Genomic DNA, 17,032 nt, shown 5'->3' with positions numbered 1-17,032 from the left:
CTCACCTGAGGGGCTATATTAGGCATAATCTAATCCTATGCAACTCCCAATACTTCCAATGCCAATGACGAATCGATGGAAGAAAAAGGTACAACCAACGCAGAGAGAATGCTTTTGGAAGAAGGGGATTCTGAACCGTCCAAATGAGGAGGCAAAAACCCCTCCCAAGAAGGACAAGTAGATACTATACCATACTCTCTCGTCTTGTAGAATTTCTGAACTTGCTTATCATAAATTGAAGAGAAAGGATACTAAAACTGAAGTACACTTATAATAAAATTGTACGTACAGAGCTACCCATTCAGCACGTTTTATCACTTTTGTAAACAAGATTGATGTGTGTGGGATTTTATGGACCATGCATTATAGTCACAAGCTAAAAAGTGCAAGAGTTCTGTAAAGAAAAATTTACTATATTTCATTAAATTGTTTATTGTATGTATACAATTATGATGCTTACCATTTTCATTGCAGTCATTGGAACAGTCCATTGGGGAACTCCGTATAAGTTAAACTGCTGGAGCAGGAGGATGGTTACAAATGTAACTGGAATACCAGGTTAATGGCCCTACATGGATATGGAGAGCTTTGTGCATTTAAATAAATTACTTAAGGTTGATTGTTCTTTATATGGTAAATTGTTCTTTACATGGTAAATCTTATCAATTGTATTTATGATTTATTGATTTTGTTAAAATTCACTCTTTATTAACCTAGTTAGCAGTGTTTCATGAGATGCATTCCCAAAATAGATGTATAGAATTAATAATTGTTTTATTAAGAACCTTACATGTTCAGCTATTTACTTTTTGTAAAATTCAACTAAAATTTATTAGTGCAGAACAGTTCACTTATTTCCGTAAGTTGCAATTGAAATGTAAACTTTTTAACATGAAAATAAAATTCTGTATCCTGGATTACTTACACATTTGCAAGAACATCGTTGATTCTATTGACAGAAACCTGACAAAAGTCATACAGATTAATTTGATGAGAGATCACTTAGATAAATATTGCATCGTCTAGACTTACCATTAAATAATATAATTAAAGAAATGCAACAATCTAGCATACCTACGAGTACTATATTACAAGTAGACATCATAAGCTTATGGACTACAGGTAAGTAACAAACTGTCAACATCATAAGTTTTAGATAGAACCATGAAGCACTAAGCTCCTGTCCATCCAAGATTAAATATTTAGTTTCAATATTTAATAGCCAATTTATTGACAGTCTTTCTTCCCATACAACTTCAGTTTACTATACAATGCTGTGCCTATTTCATACTATACTTGATGAGAAATCATTTGTTTGAAGACATATTTATTATTCAGAACATGAGCCCACAGGGGCCATGACTTGAAATTCAAGCTTCTAAAGAATACAGTTTTCATTTGAAAGAAGTAACAAAAATGTATTAGAAATGAAGAAATCGGTCATTAAAAAATAATAAATAGAGATAAACATGTATTCAAATACACAGAGAAATGTTTTAAGGTATTAATATACTGCATCTTTGCTTGAACATTTTAAGCTCCAACTGCATAGCCTCAAAATCCAATTAAGATTATACAACCTAAAATTTTAATAAGCCGGTGATAAAAAGACAGGTCAGTAGGGGCAAATAACAGACAACCATAAAATAAGATATTACAGCAAAAAATTCACAGTTAATGTCAAATATTGATGATAAAACATTAGTAATGTAACATTTTACATTTAACTTTTTTTTTATTATTAAAAATAGTAATCTGAGATGTGAAGATGAATCTTCACTATTCAGTAGGACACCCGTGCATCATTTTTTTAGCAGGATATTTTATTTGTTTTCCAGTAGTTATAACTATTCAGAGCACAATGCAGTTTAATGCTACACTCAGTACTGTAACATTTTATGTATAACCATGTGTAATACAAACTACAGTAGTACATATTTTCTGGATATTTGCACTAAACATTCTATTTTAGCACTCCATTATTATAACCTTAATATAAAGTGTACCTGTAAATATTACAAATTCTTCATCCAAAGGAATATATTCATCCACTCACAACAAGCTAATTAATTATACATGCTACAGTATTCTTTAAAAACTAGTGTGCCTTGGAGGGGTAATTACATGTGTGTTTACCCTTCTTCACTTTAAATTACATAATCTCATTATAAATAAAAATTCATCCCATTATCTTGTATAATTTGGGAGTTGGGAGTTTTTCATTATCAACTTTTGTAAAAAAATGTAGAAATACAAAATAAATCACAACTACATATAATTAGTTATAAGATTATTCATTTATATGTAGAAAAACTATAATTCAACTGAATAAATACATCTCGTATTTAAAATCAAGAAATGATAGTAAGATAATAGATTGGCAAAGACATTTTTGGTCACTGACCACTGTACTGTAAAAAAGAAAAAAGAAAAAATTTAATCTTAGTGAGTTGGACCTATACCTACCTTTAAGTGTAGGGTTATTCAAGAGATACAGCACAGCTCCCAAGTACATTAATTAGGACCAAAGAAAAAATACTGTGTAAATCTTTCAATCTTGACCTTGAAACTTCTCCCATCCAGGAGCAGGATGACTTGGAGGTATGACCCAAGAGAGAGGAACAGATGATGCCAGTGGCAGTTCTTCATTACAAATGAACTGGTCCCATTCATTTCTGAAAAATTGTTTGTATGAAGTTTTAATACTATAATTAGCTTGTAATTCATTCAAGAAAAAAGGTGATGAAGAAAAACAAGACAATCTTGAGAACTGAGGTTGCTTCTACAACCTCTTTCAGGAGAATGATCTCTGGCAGTCCAAGACAAGATGGTCAGGTACCAAAAATCATTCTTATATAGGCCAAACAGGAGTGATATAAATCAGGAGGATGTTCCTTGACCAAATTTTCCAAACTAGGCCTAAGGGGTTAATTTGGAATGATTTGGTGAAATATCACGTCCATTCCCCGTGCAACTAGGTCTTGTTGTGGAGAACACTATTTTGACAACCTGTGGTTTAGGATTCTATGAATAAATGTATTGGTAGTATCCCACACTTGCCAAATTACCTTTATGCTTCCAGCCAATTAATGTGCTTTGTAATCCTACATTTCCAGATAATGAGATTCTGTAATCAAAAATTCATTTTTAAAACTTGGTGCATAAAAATCCTCCTGAGGACTGAAAGGTTACTACAAACATAGTAAAATGACTGTCATGTATAATCTCTCAATTCTGATCACAAGATTTCATGTAACTCCCTATGCTAAGATTGGAACATCCACCAGCAAAAATTTAATAACGTGGCACAGTAAATTGCATCCTGGAAGTCAAAAGTAAAAGCAACTTATGTTTATAAGGACCTTATGTGTATTTAGCATTTTATTAGTCATTAGCACAGTAGAAAAGACAAGGTACAAATTAAAGTAGTAGTATTAGAATTATTAAAATAACAATTTGTCGAAAATTGTATTTTTCCTAACTATACAAACCTGAGGTCCTTTAACAATAGGAAGGTACTTAGCGGCAGCTGAAACGGTCGTAAGGTTCGAACAAGGGTGTTCGGTAGTTGACTACTTGTCCGGCAGTTAGCGGTACGCTCCACTACGAGGCGAGGAGTCACTTTGCTTTAGGCCCAGGAAACGCAGAGTGAGGGTGGCATGAGGTGGGACTATATGTAAAGGACCTCAGGTTTGTATAGTTAGGAAAAATACAATTTTCTACAAATTGTTATTTGTTCCAATACGTAATACAAACCTTCAGTCCTTTAACAATAGGAAGACTAACTAATTGGTGGGTGGAATCTGAGTCTTATGAACCCTTGGATTCCCTCCCTGGTCGTAAGAGCAGAGGGAGGGATCCTAGCCTCTGCCCAGCTGATCGGGGTGTGCACCGCATGATCAGTGATCAGACTTCTGGACCAAATTTATAAGAGGGAGGCAAGCATACCTCTTATAAATAGCAAAAAGCAAGAACTAGTTCCTACTTCAATAGCCAAGGTAAAGTTAATAGTTTGTCTCTTGTTGGCTTTCACTCCCCCCCCCCCCCCCCTTGTTGGGGAGTGGTGGATAAACACTTCTATCCCTACTGAAAGGGATAGAATGGGGCTCGGTTGTGTAGCTTACCTGCATCGGCCTCCTGTTCAGCGTAGTGACGACCGCGGCCCTCTGCCCACAGGTAGAGGAGAAAAATGAAGTATGAAGAGAAGCCAGTCACACTCTTTCACTCGTCCATTCATGCAGTCACACAAGGATGCGATGCTGTTCTGTCCGCTCGGGTGCTGGGTAGACTACACAACTTGTTGAGCAGCCACCACGGGTCCCAAGGAAAAAGTGTCCAAGGACCTATGGGTGATATCACGAAGGTAGAATGAAGTAAAGGTGGTCTGGTTGGCCCAAATCCCTGCCTTCAGAACCTGCACCAGGGTGAAGTTCTTGCGGAATGCAAGGGTTGGACCAATACCTCTGACTTCGTGGGCTCTCGGACGAAGGGTACGGGTGTCGTCACTGCCAGCTGTCTCGTACGCCCTCCTGATCACCTCACGCAGCCAGAAAGAAAGTGTGTTCTTGGAAACTTCTTTCTTGGTAACCCGGTGCTAACGAAGAGGCATCGACACTCAGGCCCGAGATGCCGAGTTCTCTTTAGATAGCGCCGTAGCGCCCTCACAGGACAAAGCAGCATCTCATCCGCATCATTATCGGTGAAATCCTTCAGGGATGGGATCGTGAAGGACTCGAACCGATCGTCAGGGACTGAAGGATTCTGAGTCTTCGCTACGAAGTTCAGGACGAAATCAAGCATCACAGATCCCCATCCCCTGGAATGCTCGACATTGAAGGAAAGACCATGAAGTTCCCCTACTCTCTTTGTCGATGCCAAGGCCAGCAAGAAGAGGGTCTTGAGGGTCAGATCCCTGTCTGACGACTCTCGAAGTGGCTCGAAGGGTCTGCAAGTCAAACTCCTAAGGACAAGAGTCACATCCCATCCCAGGGGCCTGAGTTCCCTGGGTGGGCAAGACCTCTCGAAGCTCTTCATCAGGAGGGAGATCTCGAAAGAAGAGGAGATATCCACACCTCACAGTTTAAGGACTAAGGCCAGGGTGACTCTGTAGCCCTTAACTGCAGAGATGGAGAGGAGCTTCTCTCGGCAAAGGAAGACGAGGAAACCCACTACCTGCTGAAGAGTAGCTCTGAGAGGAGAGAGACCCCGTCCACGACACCAACCACAGAAGACGGACCACTTCCCCTGGTTGACAGCCACAAAGGACTGTCTGAGGTATCCAGCCATACCTGTCGCTGCGCTGCGAGAAAAGTCTCTCGCTCGCAAGAGATGGTGGATAGCAACCAGCCGTTAGGACACAGGGACTCGACGGACCAGTGCTAACGTTCTACGTGTGGCTGGCACAGGAGGTTGTGCCAGGGGGGTATTTCTCTCGGGGCTTCGGCAAGCAAGAGCCAGCATGTCCGGATACCAAACAGCCTGAGGTCGTTTGGGCGCCACCAGGATCATCCGAAGGTTCGCAGTGATCAGCGCCCTGCTGATCACTTTGCGAATCAGACGACAGAACGGGGGAAAGGCGTAGACGAAGAGGTTGTCCCACGGATGCTGAAGAGCATCCTCTGCGGCTGCCCATGGGTCCAGCACAATCAAGTAGAAAACCTGGAGTTTTCTGTTGTGCAGGGTGGCAAACAGATCCATGACTGGGCGCCCCCACAGGTTGAAGAGCCTTTCCGCCATGTTTGGATGAAGGGACCATTCGGTTCCTATCACCTGATCCCGACGACTGAGCTTGTCGGCTACCACATTCCTCTTGCCTGGAATATAGCGAGCCGACAACTCTATTGAGTGTGCCGCGGCCCACTCGTGCACCTGCAACGTCAACTGGTGCAGCAGGAGGGACACTAGGCCCCCCTGCGTGTTGACGTACGCCACTACTGTGGTGTTGTCGCACATCAACACCACCCAGTGTCCCACCAGACGGTCCCGGAACTCTTGGAGAGCGAGGAACGCTGCCTTGAGCTCCAGGACATTGATGTGAAGGTGCTTGTCGCGATGGTCCCACACACCTGCAGTCAGCAACTCCTCCAGGTGTGCGGCCCATCCCTCGGTCGATGCGTCCGAGAAGAGCAGCATCTCCTGGGAAAGAGTGCAAAGAGGCACTCCTCTTACGAGGTTCCTGTCATCCAGCCACCAGGCTAGGTCCTGCCTCACCTCCTCAGTGACCAACACTCCTTTAGTCTCCACTGAAGAGAGCACAGGTGAAGACGCCCGTGAGGGACTAACTTCTCAAGAGACGACAGGTGGCCGATCACGACTTGCCACTGCTGAGCTGGTTGCTCCTGTAGAGACAGGAACTGTCTTACTGCCTCCCTGAACCTGCTGATCCGCGAATCTGCGGGGAAGATTCGCCCTGCTGCCATGTCGATAAGCATGCCCAAGCGTCAGAAGAACTGCTGCTGGTCCCCCTCTCCGCCCAGTCCCAGTAGAGCGGCGGTCAGGGGACCTGCAGAGTCCGCTGTCGCGGTGGGAGCGAGGCCTGTTCTCACGGCGCGTCACGCCGCTTGGACCAGCCGAGGCTGGTTCAGGCGACCAAGGGGACCGCTCCCTCGCCTCAGCCCGCGAGCGGTCTGGGACCGTCATGTCAACCCTGGGTACCAGCGCGTCGCCGAGAGAGCGATCGCTGGTCTGGTGAGGGTCGCCCGAGCAACCCCCGCCAGTCTTCCACCCTGTCCCTGGATCCTGGCGCCGAGAGAACTCGGATGCCTGGGTCTTGGCTGTCCAGTCACCCACAGGTGACCGCACACTTGGTGACTCGCGAACAAGAGGCCGAGACGGTACCTGGCACCGAGGAGCAGGAGGACCAACGGAAGTCCCAACCATCCCACCGCAGTGGGACGGGCCCTTAGAAGTCTCGGCGCGAGACTTCTTGGGGGGGAGGCAGCCTTCTTCTTCTTCGGCTTTGGGGCCTTAGAAGTTGAAGGGGAAGCGGCGGCAGGCGATGAAGACGACACCTTCCTCCTCTTCCTCTTCCTCTTTGTCAGCTTCCACAGCACCACCATCAGGTCTTCCATCCAGGATGGAGCCGGGGCAGTTGCCAAAGCAACAGGACCTGGCTGCACATGTCCGGAAGGACCTGGGATGGGAGTAGCAACACCACGGGCAGGAACGACGGCAGCAGGAACTGGTACCAAAGCTGGAGCGGCAGCATACTCAGGAACAGGAGGCAGGGCAGGAACCGGCAGCATCCCCTGCACAGGAGGCAGGTCTAGCGGAGAGCTCTTGGGACACCGGAATTCCGGGGCTGCAACAGGAGCGGCAAAACCAGGTGGCGGCGTAGCAACGGACATCAAAACCTCCAGCAGCGGTGCCTCCACAGCAGCTGTTGGGGTCACCGTGGCTACGTGCTATATACCAGGTGAGTATATACCAGGTGAGGCGGAGCAGCGTAGCCCGGCGTGGACACCGTCGTGGTGGTCGGCCCGTGCGTTACCGGCATGGCTCCTCTTACCACATGACTCAGCAGCCCCTGGACCGTCAGTGTCCCTTGCAGCCCCAGTGAGTACGAGGCCCGTCCGAGATCGCCGCCCGTGGTCAGCAAGTCTGAGGAATGAAAAGTTGGGTAGATTAGTGAGGGGGGGTCCCCCCTCGCCCAGGGGGGACAGTTCCCAGCCCGAGCGAACGGAGGACCCTGAGTACAACTGGATGTCGGGGTATCTCGCCCCCTCCTCCACGCTCGACTGATTGAGGGAGGAGAGGGAGCGAGAAACCTCCCCCAAAGGGGAAGGAGCCATATGAGGGAGCTGGGATGGAGGGAGAAAAGAGGAAAACTTGTCCGTGATCAAGGGCGTAGCCGGAGAATCCTCCGACGACTCCTTGGCCGGCTTTCGCGGCTTCTTCCTCCCCCCATAGCGCTCCCACTGCCCCTCCGACCAAAAAATACATGTATCACAAGCCTCGGTGCGAGAGCGTTCTCGCCCTCTACACCGAGCACAAAAATCATGAGGATCCACTTCTACAGAAGAGCGGAAAGCCCCACACTTACGGCCCCCAACACCGGGGCACAATCTGTGGTTGATGGGGGGGCGAGGGGGTTTCTCCGGCTCTTTTTGTTCCATTTCTCACAAATGAAAACAAAAGAAGACCCGTACTTACTTATATACTTGCAAATACGCACAAGTAAAAGAAAAAGCTAAAAAGTCTTCACGCAGTGAAGCAAACCAAGCATACAACAGAAGCGGACAGAGAGACGAAGAGCAGCACGTCCATCCACTAGCGCGCCCGAAAGCAAAGTGACTCCTCGCCTCGCAGTCGAGCGTACCACTAACTGCCGGACAAGTAGTTAACTACCGAACCCCCTTGTTCGAAGCTTATGACCGGTTCAGCTACCGCTAAGTACCTTCCTGATGGGGGGGCGAGGGGGTTTCTCCGGCTCTTTTTGTTCCATTTCTCACAAAATGAAAAACAAAAGAAAGACCCCGTGACTTACTTTATATACTTGCAAAGAATTACCGCACAAGGTAAAAGAAAAAAGCCTAAAAAGTCCTTCACGCAGTGAAGCAAACCAAGTAATATTTAAAAAAAAAGCAATACAACAGAAGCGGACCAGAGAGACGAAAGGCGCACACGTCCATCCACTAGCGCTCGTCCCGAAAGCTAAAGGTGGGGGGAACTCCTCTCGGCCCCCCCCTCCCCATACCGCAGTCGAGCGTAACCACTGAAACTGCCGGACAAGTAAGTTAACTAACCGAACCCCCTTACCCTTGTTCGAAGCTTATGACCGGTTCAGCTACCGCTAAGTACCTTCCTATTGTTAAAGGACCAAAGGTTTGTATTACGTATCAGAACAAACACCATTTACATTAATTAAGTAGTATAAGATGTGGAAGAGCAGTATGCAGTCAATGTAATCATGAAATGTGGGTCTGGACTTAGGACCACAAAACTATAATAAAAGTTAACTGTGGGTTAGTGGATGGTAGTTGTTTTCATTTGGAAAAAGTCAAAATAAGACATAATCAATTGATCTCGTGCACTCTTCCATCATAACATTATTTGGTTGGCAGTAAAAATGGTATTCAATTCAAATGATTATCCTGACAGGAGTTGAAGCAGAGAAGCATGTGGCAAAAGGGCAGATCTCATTGAGATGGAACATTTTGTTTAACATAGACTGTGCAGTAGGTATTGAGAAGGCAGAAAAACAGCAAAAATCTGGATGATGTGAAAAGAAAGACAGACTTCTGGTAAATAAAAATATTTCATCAGCAGACAGACTTACAATAGGTGCAGTGTTTGATTATTTTCTATTGCAGAAACAAAGGTACGTACATACAGAGAATTTTGACACGGTATGCTACTATTGTCATTTATTTTTCATATTTTCCTTGATGTAATTATAACTTTTTGCACTGCAACAACCAGGTAATTTACCTCTGTGTGCTATGGACAAACAATGAAGACTATTGCAAATATTTTTTTGGCAAATATTTTTAGGGAAAGGTGCACAATTTCCTCGTACGCATCTCATAATTTATTCAACCTAGTCCATAAAAATGATTTTGAAAGGATGTTTTATGCCTTTTATATAGTAATTATTCTGCTGCAAAATTAAACAAAATTGAATGGTCTACCTTGAAAGCTGTCAGAGCTACGCTTACTGCTGGAGTCAATGCCACTTCCCATGCATAATTTTTTATGAGTCATAAGCAAAATGGTTAAAGTTAATATCCCTTTACGAAATGCAATAGATATAACTATATAAATCAGTAAATATAGTGCACTACAGATTAAACAAATTCAGAAAATGATTTACGAAACCTTACACTTTATTAGCTCACGATATGTTTTGTCCAGTAAACTGCTTTAACCCTTAAACACCGAAAAGGTATATTAAAAATCGTCTTCCGTGTGTCGATGCGAGCGCGGAAGCGGAGAAAATATTTTTTTCAAAAAATCACAGCGCGCTTAGTTTTCAAGATTAAGAGTTCATTTTGGGCTCCTTTTTTTTGTCATTGCCTGAAGTTTAGTATGCAACCATCAGAAATGAAAAAATTATCATTATCATATATAAATAATGCGATATATGATAGCGCAAAAACAAAATTTCATATATAATTGTATTTTTTTTTCATTGTAATGTACACTAAATTGTGATAATTTTGGTATATAACACATTGTAAAACGATAAAAGCAACACAGAGAAAATATTATCACAAAATAATGCATGAATTCGTAACCAGCGGACGTAAAAAAATGTTTTTTTTAAAAATTCACCATAAATCTAAATATTGTCCTAGAGACTTCAAATTTCTTTCAAAATGAAGACAAATGATTGAATATTACTACACTGTAAGAGTATTAGCTTAAAATTGCAGTTTTCAACCATATCTGACGATTTAAAGTTGACCGAATGTAGATTTTTTTTTTATATATATATTTTTTTATATGCAATTATTTCGTAAATTAGAAAAGGTACAACCTTCAAATATTTTTCGTTTTATTCTACATGAAATTGCGCATATTTTCATATATAAAACTCTATGAAATGCCTAATATGAAACAGAGCAAATATTCCGAGAATGTGACGTACGCATTTCGGAGATTTGTGGCGGAGAATCCGTGCGTAGGGAAGGAAAGTTTTTTTTTTTTTAAATTCACCATAAATCTAAATATTGTGCTAGAGACTTCGAATTTGTTTCAAGGTGAAGATAAATGGCTGAATACGTATTACTAGACTGTAAGAGTTTTAGCTTACAATTGCGTTTTTCCACCATTTCGGTAGAGTCAAAGTTGACCTAACGTGGTTTTTTTTCTATTTATCGTGATTTATATGCAAACATTTCAAAAATGAGAAAAGCTACTACCTTCAATTATTTTTAATTGTATTCTAAATGAAATTGCGCACATTTTAATATATAAAACTTTATGTAACAGCTAATTTAAAATGGTGCAAACATTACCACAATCGCACATATGATTTTTTCGGAAGAGTTACCGTGTGGACGTAAAGAAAATGTAATTTTTTTCATAAATTCACCATAAATCGAAATATTGTGCTAGAGACTTCCAATTTGTTGCAAAATGAAGGTAAATGATTGAATATTACTAGAATATAAGAGTTTTAGCTTACAATTGCGTTTTCGACCATTTCGGTAGAGTCAAAGTTGACCAAAGGTTGATATTTTGGCACTTATCGTTATTTATATGAAAATATCTCAAAATTGATAAAAGCTACAATCATGAGTATTTTTTTGTTGTATTCTACATAAAAATGCGCACATTTTCATATATTATATGAAAACGGCTAATTTAAAATGGTACAAAAATTATGTCAAAGTGACGAAATAATTTCCGAGATGTGTCACCGATACTTTTTAGTGCGGCAAGAAAGAAATTCGCGCCTGCGTAACGATTGTAAACAAAACAACACCTTGATCCGTGAACTATCAGCATCCCCCAAGGCGTGTGATTCAAGAGTTTTCGGCTGATAGGCCTATAAGTATTTTTCCGCAAATTTTTTTTAAAACTTTGTATGTCGACGTAAAATATGTCCAGTCGGCACCCAAGAGACAAAAAATGTAGACGTAAAATACGTCCACTCGGCATTTAAGGGTTAATACATCTTTAAAAAGGCCTGCACACACACATTTGAATGAAACGCTTATTAAATTTTAAATGTAGTGGCACCAAAATACAGTAAGAAATGGTAGCTAGTTGTTCAATATAAAATCAGCATATGTACATGAGTGTGTGTACATACAAATATGTATCATGTTGCTGTGCATTTGCTTGCATTTTTCCCACTGGATTACTCTTACAAGAAAAATGAGACTTTACATGCCCAGCCACATAAGCAGTTTTGGCATGTTGCAAGTAAAAATGAGAGAAAGAGTTAGAGAGATTTTATTACAGTATTCTGCAGAGTTTCATTCTCCATACAGTAAAGTGTATTCTGTGTTGTTTATGAGCATATTAAAGTAAGTTCTTTGTTGTTTATCAGCATATTGTATGAGAATCCAAATTATTTCTGACTGACTTAAACTAATGATTACCTCCATTAGGATAATCAACATCCAGTTTTAATTTCTCTTCATTATTTTGATGGGGAAACTGATGGTATAGTCAACCTCCATCTTAACATTAACAATAGTGAACCAAACAAAAACTTCTTTCAGTTTTCTTCTGAAGATTGAAAAAGAAACCCACAAAATCACTTTGTAACTTGTTTACTTCTAAGTATTTACATTTAGTTTTACTCCACACGCGAGTACTTTCAGGCCCTTCTGTGGCCCATTCTCAAGAGATGTTTGGGATGTTAGCCTGGGTCAAGGCCCAGCAGTCTTCTGGGCCTTGACCCAGGCTAACATCCCAAACATCTCTTGAGAATGGGCCACAGAAGGGCCTGAAAGTACTCGAGTGTGGAGTAAAACTAAATGTAAATACTTAGAAGTAAACAAGTTACAAAGTAATTTTGTGGGTTTCTTTTTCAATTAACAATAGTGTCAGGTCATAAGGGTCCTAATGAAGCGGATATGGGTCTTAGTTCATGTACATAAGTCAAAAGTCCGGGATGCTAAAAGGTTCTTATATTATAAGAATGCAAGGCATGTTTTTTTTTTTTTTTTTTTTTTTTTTTTTTAATAGACATTAACAATCCTATCAATAAGGATAGTTAACCTCCGGATGTATGATTTTATCAAAATTATTTTCCTTCCACAGCTGACTGTGGACAAAAAATATGATTCCTATTATCAAACAACAAAGGAGGGCACTTTACCTTCGCTTCACAAGAGTTTCTAAACAATGCTCGGCAGCAGTATACTCATCATAGATCTGGTCAGTGGAAGCCATTTCTCCAAAAAAGATCTTCTTAATTGCAGACTCCAACTTACTAACAGTATCTTTAGGCTCTTTACCTGGTGTAAGACATTATATAAATTAAAAATCTTAAATACTGTTTGACCTAGTATACACTACCTAAACATATAAAATACAGTATATAACATACAGTATGACAGTACAACATTTACAAGTACTTTCAGGGCTAATGGTCTCTTTCTCTAACTTTCAATTCATGGACCCCCCAAAGAGTAATTTACGTAAAAAGGAAAAAAATAGTTTTCACGAAACAAATCAAGGTCTACAATAATCTGGGTCAGGTCCTTTATTTTAACGGCACAATTCTGATATTCTTATTATACTGTAAGTACATGCAAATAGTTGTTAATCACTGCAGTTAGAAGTGAGGGAATTCCAGTAAAACACAGGTTTGTATGTTTGAAGTTTCTTGCACATCACATAGGTTTGTAGGTCTGGAAGTTTCTTGCATGTTTATGAAATCGCATTACGTAGGTCTTTGTGCCACGTCTAAATTATAAATTACCATAGTGCCATGTCTAAATTATATATCACCAGTCTATAGCTCCACCCAACCAGGCTGATCCACTAAGAAGACAAGACAACCTAGACAACCAGGCAGATTGTGCCTTTTCCATATGGGCTAGGGGAAGTTCTGGACATACTTTGAGCTTCCAAAACCCTAATGATGATGTCAGTTGGCCCTTCACATCAGCACAGAGAACTGCGTAAACACACTGAACTCATAAGACCACCATTCTTTAAGAATACATAAATTTACCAAGTAACATGAATCCGCAAGATGATTCCCAGATGGAGGAGTTTCATTGTAAACTTTTGTTAGCCTTTAATGCATAGAGGAAATCCAGAAAATCCTCAAAAGGTAAAAGATTGGTAACTGAAGCTGTCTCCAAACCATGTAGGGCTTCAATTTCAATCTCTACCAAGCAAGGTGGCAACAGTCTTGTACTTGGTGAAGTAATTACACAGCAAAGAATTTCTAGAACCGACGGCTAAAAATTGAAAATCGCAGTACCGATTTTTTAGTTTTTGATGTGGGCAGGCATCCTTGGCCACTACGAGCTCAATTTATTTATACCCTGTCATCCATTGAGAGGATAGGTAGGTGGGCTCCCATTTTCAATTACAGTAGTCCCTCAGGATACGAAATTAATCCGTTCCGAAGCGGCCTTCATAACCTGATTTTTTCTTATCTTGAACTACATTTTACATGTAAATTGCCTCATTCGTTCCAAGCCCTACAAAAACACCACAATAAATTTTATAACAAGTCTAAATTGACCAATAAACAATGAAATACAACAATTTGGACCATTCAATACCTAACATAACCTTTATTGTAGTACGTACCTATAAATAAAGTGTATTACAGTGGGGCCTCGCTTAGTCACGGATCAGCAATCACGGATTCAGTTAATCACGGGTTTTTCCTTGGACCACTTCTCAGTCTATATCGCTGGTATGAATCCGTGGTAGGCTAAGCCTCGTCTGGTTCCGATAACCAACAAATGCATGAACAGAGTCACATTATGATATTAACTGACAATAAAGGTAATAAAACCATTCGCACCTTATATATTATTGGCATATCTTCATAATATATAGCCTATTCATGGAATAAATCCCACATAACTGACATCAACTTGTAGTTGAGCGACCAGCAGAAATGTAAACATTGAGTTACACTTAACAGCACCTTTGTCATTCTTAACCTTTTAGAAATGTTAATAGTAGTAGTGTAATTACAGTAGTAACAACATTTAGGAAAACATAAATTTTCAATTCGAACTTCATTATTGTTTTGGTATAACATAATCAACTTCTCTGAACACTGCAGTCATACAAACAATAATTGTCATAGATTATCGTATTGTTGTTTGCGATCGGCGACGAAGCGTATACGTAATAAAACCATTTTTACCTTATATATTATTGTCATATATTCATAATAAAACGCATATCTTGTATATTATTGGCATATCTTCATAATAAAAAGTCTCTTCAAGGAATAATTCCTTGGGGAATGCATTTTTCAAAAGACAAAAATACACTTTACATGTTTACAGCATGCAATGATTACTTTATTTTGATGTGTTTACATTAATATTACAGTATGGTACTCTAAGCAGTACAGTAACTATTTTTTTTTATCATAAATGTATATTCATTCTCGAAAAAAATACGTATGACTACCATGACGTCACCAAACCTAGTCTCGTTCGTACATACTATCTTTACACAATGTGATAGTGGTTACACAGTTCTACAAACTACCAATGTATTTTTACGTAAGAATCCTCTAAATTCTGTCATAAATCACTTTACTTACTTTTTCTGTGGAGCCCAAATACTACGTATATCCTGGAAAATTAACGAAATTGCGAATTTTATCATTGAGCAAGATTCACTAATTACTGTGTTTTCTTCTTCTTTTCATGACTAATGCATTTTTAGGATACACTCATTTAAAAATTTTCAAATACTATGAATGTAAATAGCAAAATCTCTCTCTCTCTCTCTCTCTCTCTAAAACTCTCTCTTATCACTTGCAGAAAAAACTATAATACTGATCTATTATTATCGTAATAAAAGAACAAAATGGTCATTTATTCTTTCTGTGATTTACGAAACTGCTTCAAAACAACTTTTATAGTTGACTCGATGATTATCACATTATAACAGTATACAAGAGAATATCTTATCACTATCCATGTTTCATTTCTTGTCACGATAAAAATATTTAAAATACAAATTTCATTATGTTATTCTCGACCTAAGCTAGTAACAGTACGCTCGTCCTAAGCTGCTCACTCAAGCTATTCAACAGTTACTCTCATCCCAAGCCCCTCTCTCTCTCTCTCTCTCTCTCTCTCTCTCTCTCTCTCTCTCTCTCTCTCTCTCTCTCAATGAAATATGAATTACTGTATCATAATATCATAAACTATCATGTACAAAGTTAAAAATAATAATTCCATTAATAAATTAGTTTCTTTTAACAAATAAACGTAAACAAAAGACAAAACTAGATTTTTATTGCTGTATTTTGTTGTTTATACATTAATATTATAGTTGGGTGCCGTAATCTTTACAGTAAATCATGTTTTTTTTATCATAAATATGTTCATTCACAAAATAGATATACTATGTACTTTTAGTTTGGTGCAGCAGCCAAATCATGAAAATACAAAGGAGTTGTTAGGTAATATACTTTTGCTTGCTGATCTGATGAAGGGGAAATTGAAGATAGGAAAGAATAACTTTGAAACTGTCTTGAATTTAGTTTAAGGTGATAGTTGAAGACATATTTGGTGTTTGAACTAAAGTAGGCAGTTATAAACATTGGGTGGGTTAATTATTAAAGTAGGCAGTTTAAAGCAATTTTTAGGGGGGGTACCAGGATAACACGGGTATTTACTTATCACGGGAGTTTCTGGGCCCTATCCCCCGTGATTATCGAGGCCCTACTGTAGTGCACATGGTACAAGAAATACTTTACGTACATGTACATACATAAGTAGTAAAATGTGGAACCTTACCTTTCGAATGAGGCGATCTCCGAAAGTGGCGACAGAGGAGGAGGACAAATGGCAGAAAACTTGAACACTTAACTTTACAAAACACATTAAAAAATGATATTTTCATATTAAAATAAATTTTTGAACATACTTACCTGGTAGTTATATATACGTAATTGAATTCCCACCCTCCTCCCCTCTAGAGACTAGGGGCATGGAAGACCTGAGGAATAGATGGAATGGTTCCAGGTACCTGGGTAGAGGGCGCACAGGTGGTGCACCTGACTACCCATTCGGCGATTGCCGCGAGTTTTGAATTCTCCCGTGACGTCACAGGGACTTAAGCTATAGTATATATAACTACCAGGTAAGTATGTTCAAAAATTTATTTTAATATGAAAATATCATTTTTAAACATCTAACTTCCCTGGTAGTTATATATATAGCTGATTGACACCTTTGGTGGAGGGTCAGAGACAGCCAACATCGTTGGAATTGACATAAGAGTTAATAAACAAACTTACGGGTTCGTACCTGTTTAAGGAAGCTGACTTTAAAATTCTCCTGCTTCATTATGTCTGCTTTCCTTAAGAGATCCAGCGATCCACCCAGGGGGCTGAAGACCTCAAGGAGCTGTCAAC

General features: G+C 40.1%; 2 protein-coding genes across 2 annotated transcripts in view; one reads left to right on the top strand and one right to left on the bottom strand.

Annotated features, from left to right (window-relative positions):
- Positions 1 to 1,748, top strand: part of LOC135222982 (actin-related protein 2/3 complex subunit 1A-like) — a 174,884-nt gene extending 173,136 nt beyond the window's left edge. Inside the window, exon 10 of the mRNA XM_064261485.1 lies at positions 475 to 1,748. Within this exon, the coding sequence (XP_064117555.1) occupies positions 475 to 513 (39 nt within the window). The 3' untranslated portion in view covers positions 514 to 1,748. The remainder of the gene's footprint in view (positions 1 to 474) is intronic.
- The window catches only part of LOC135222978 (programmed cell death protein 7-like), a gene marked incomplete in the record, with an annotated part of 81,534 nt that continues 64,918 nt past the window's right edge, over positions 417 to 17,032 (bottom strand). The window contains 2 exon segments of the mRNA XM_064261471.1: positions 417 to 2,675; positions 12,776 to 12,914. Of these exon segments, the coding sequence (XP_064117541.1) occupies positions 2,552 to 2,675; positions 12,776 to 12,914 (263 nt within the window).

This window comes from Macrobrachium nipponense, chromosome 20 (genome assembly GCF_015104395.2).
Source record: "Macrobrachium nipponense isolate FS-2020 chromosome 20, ASM1510439v2, whole genome shotgun sequence".
Classification (NCBI taxonomy): Eukaryota; Metazoa; Arthropoda; class Malacostraca; order Decapoda; family Palaemonidae; genus Macrobrachium; species Macrobrachium nipponense.
This window is presented reverse-complemented; position numbering and strand designations above follow the sequence as displayed.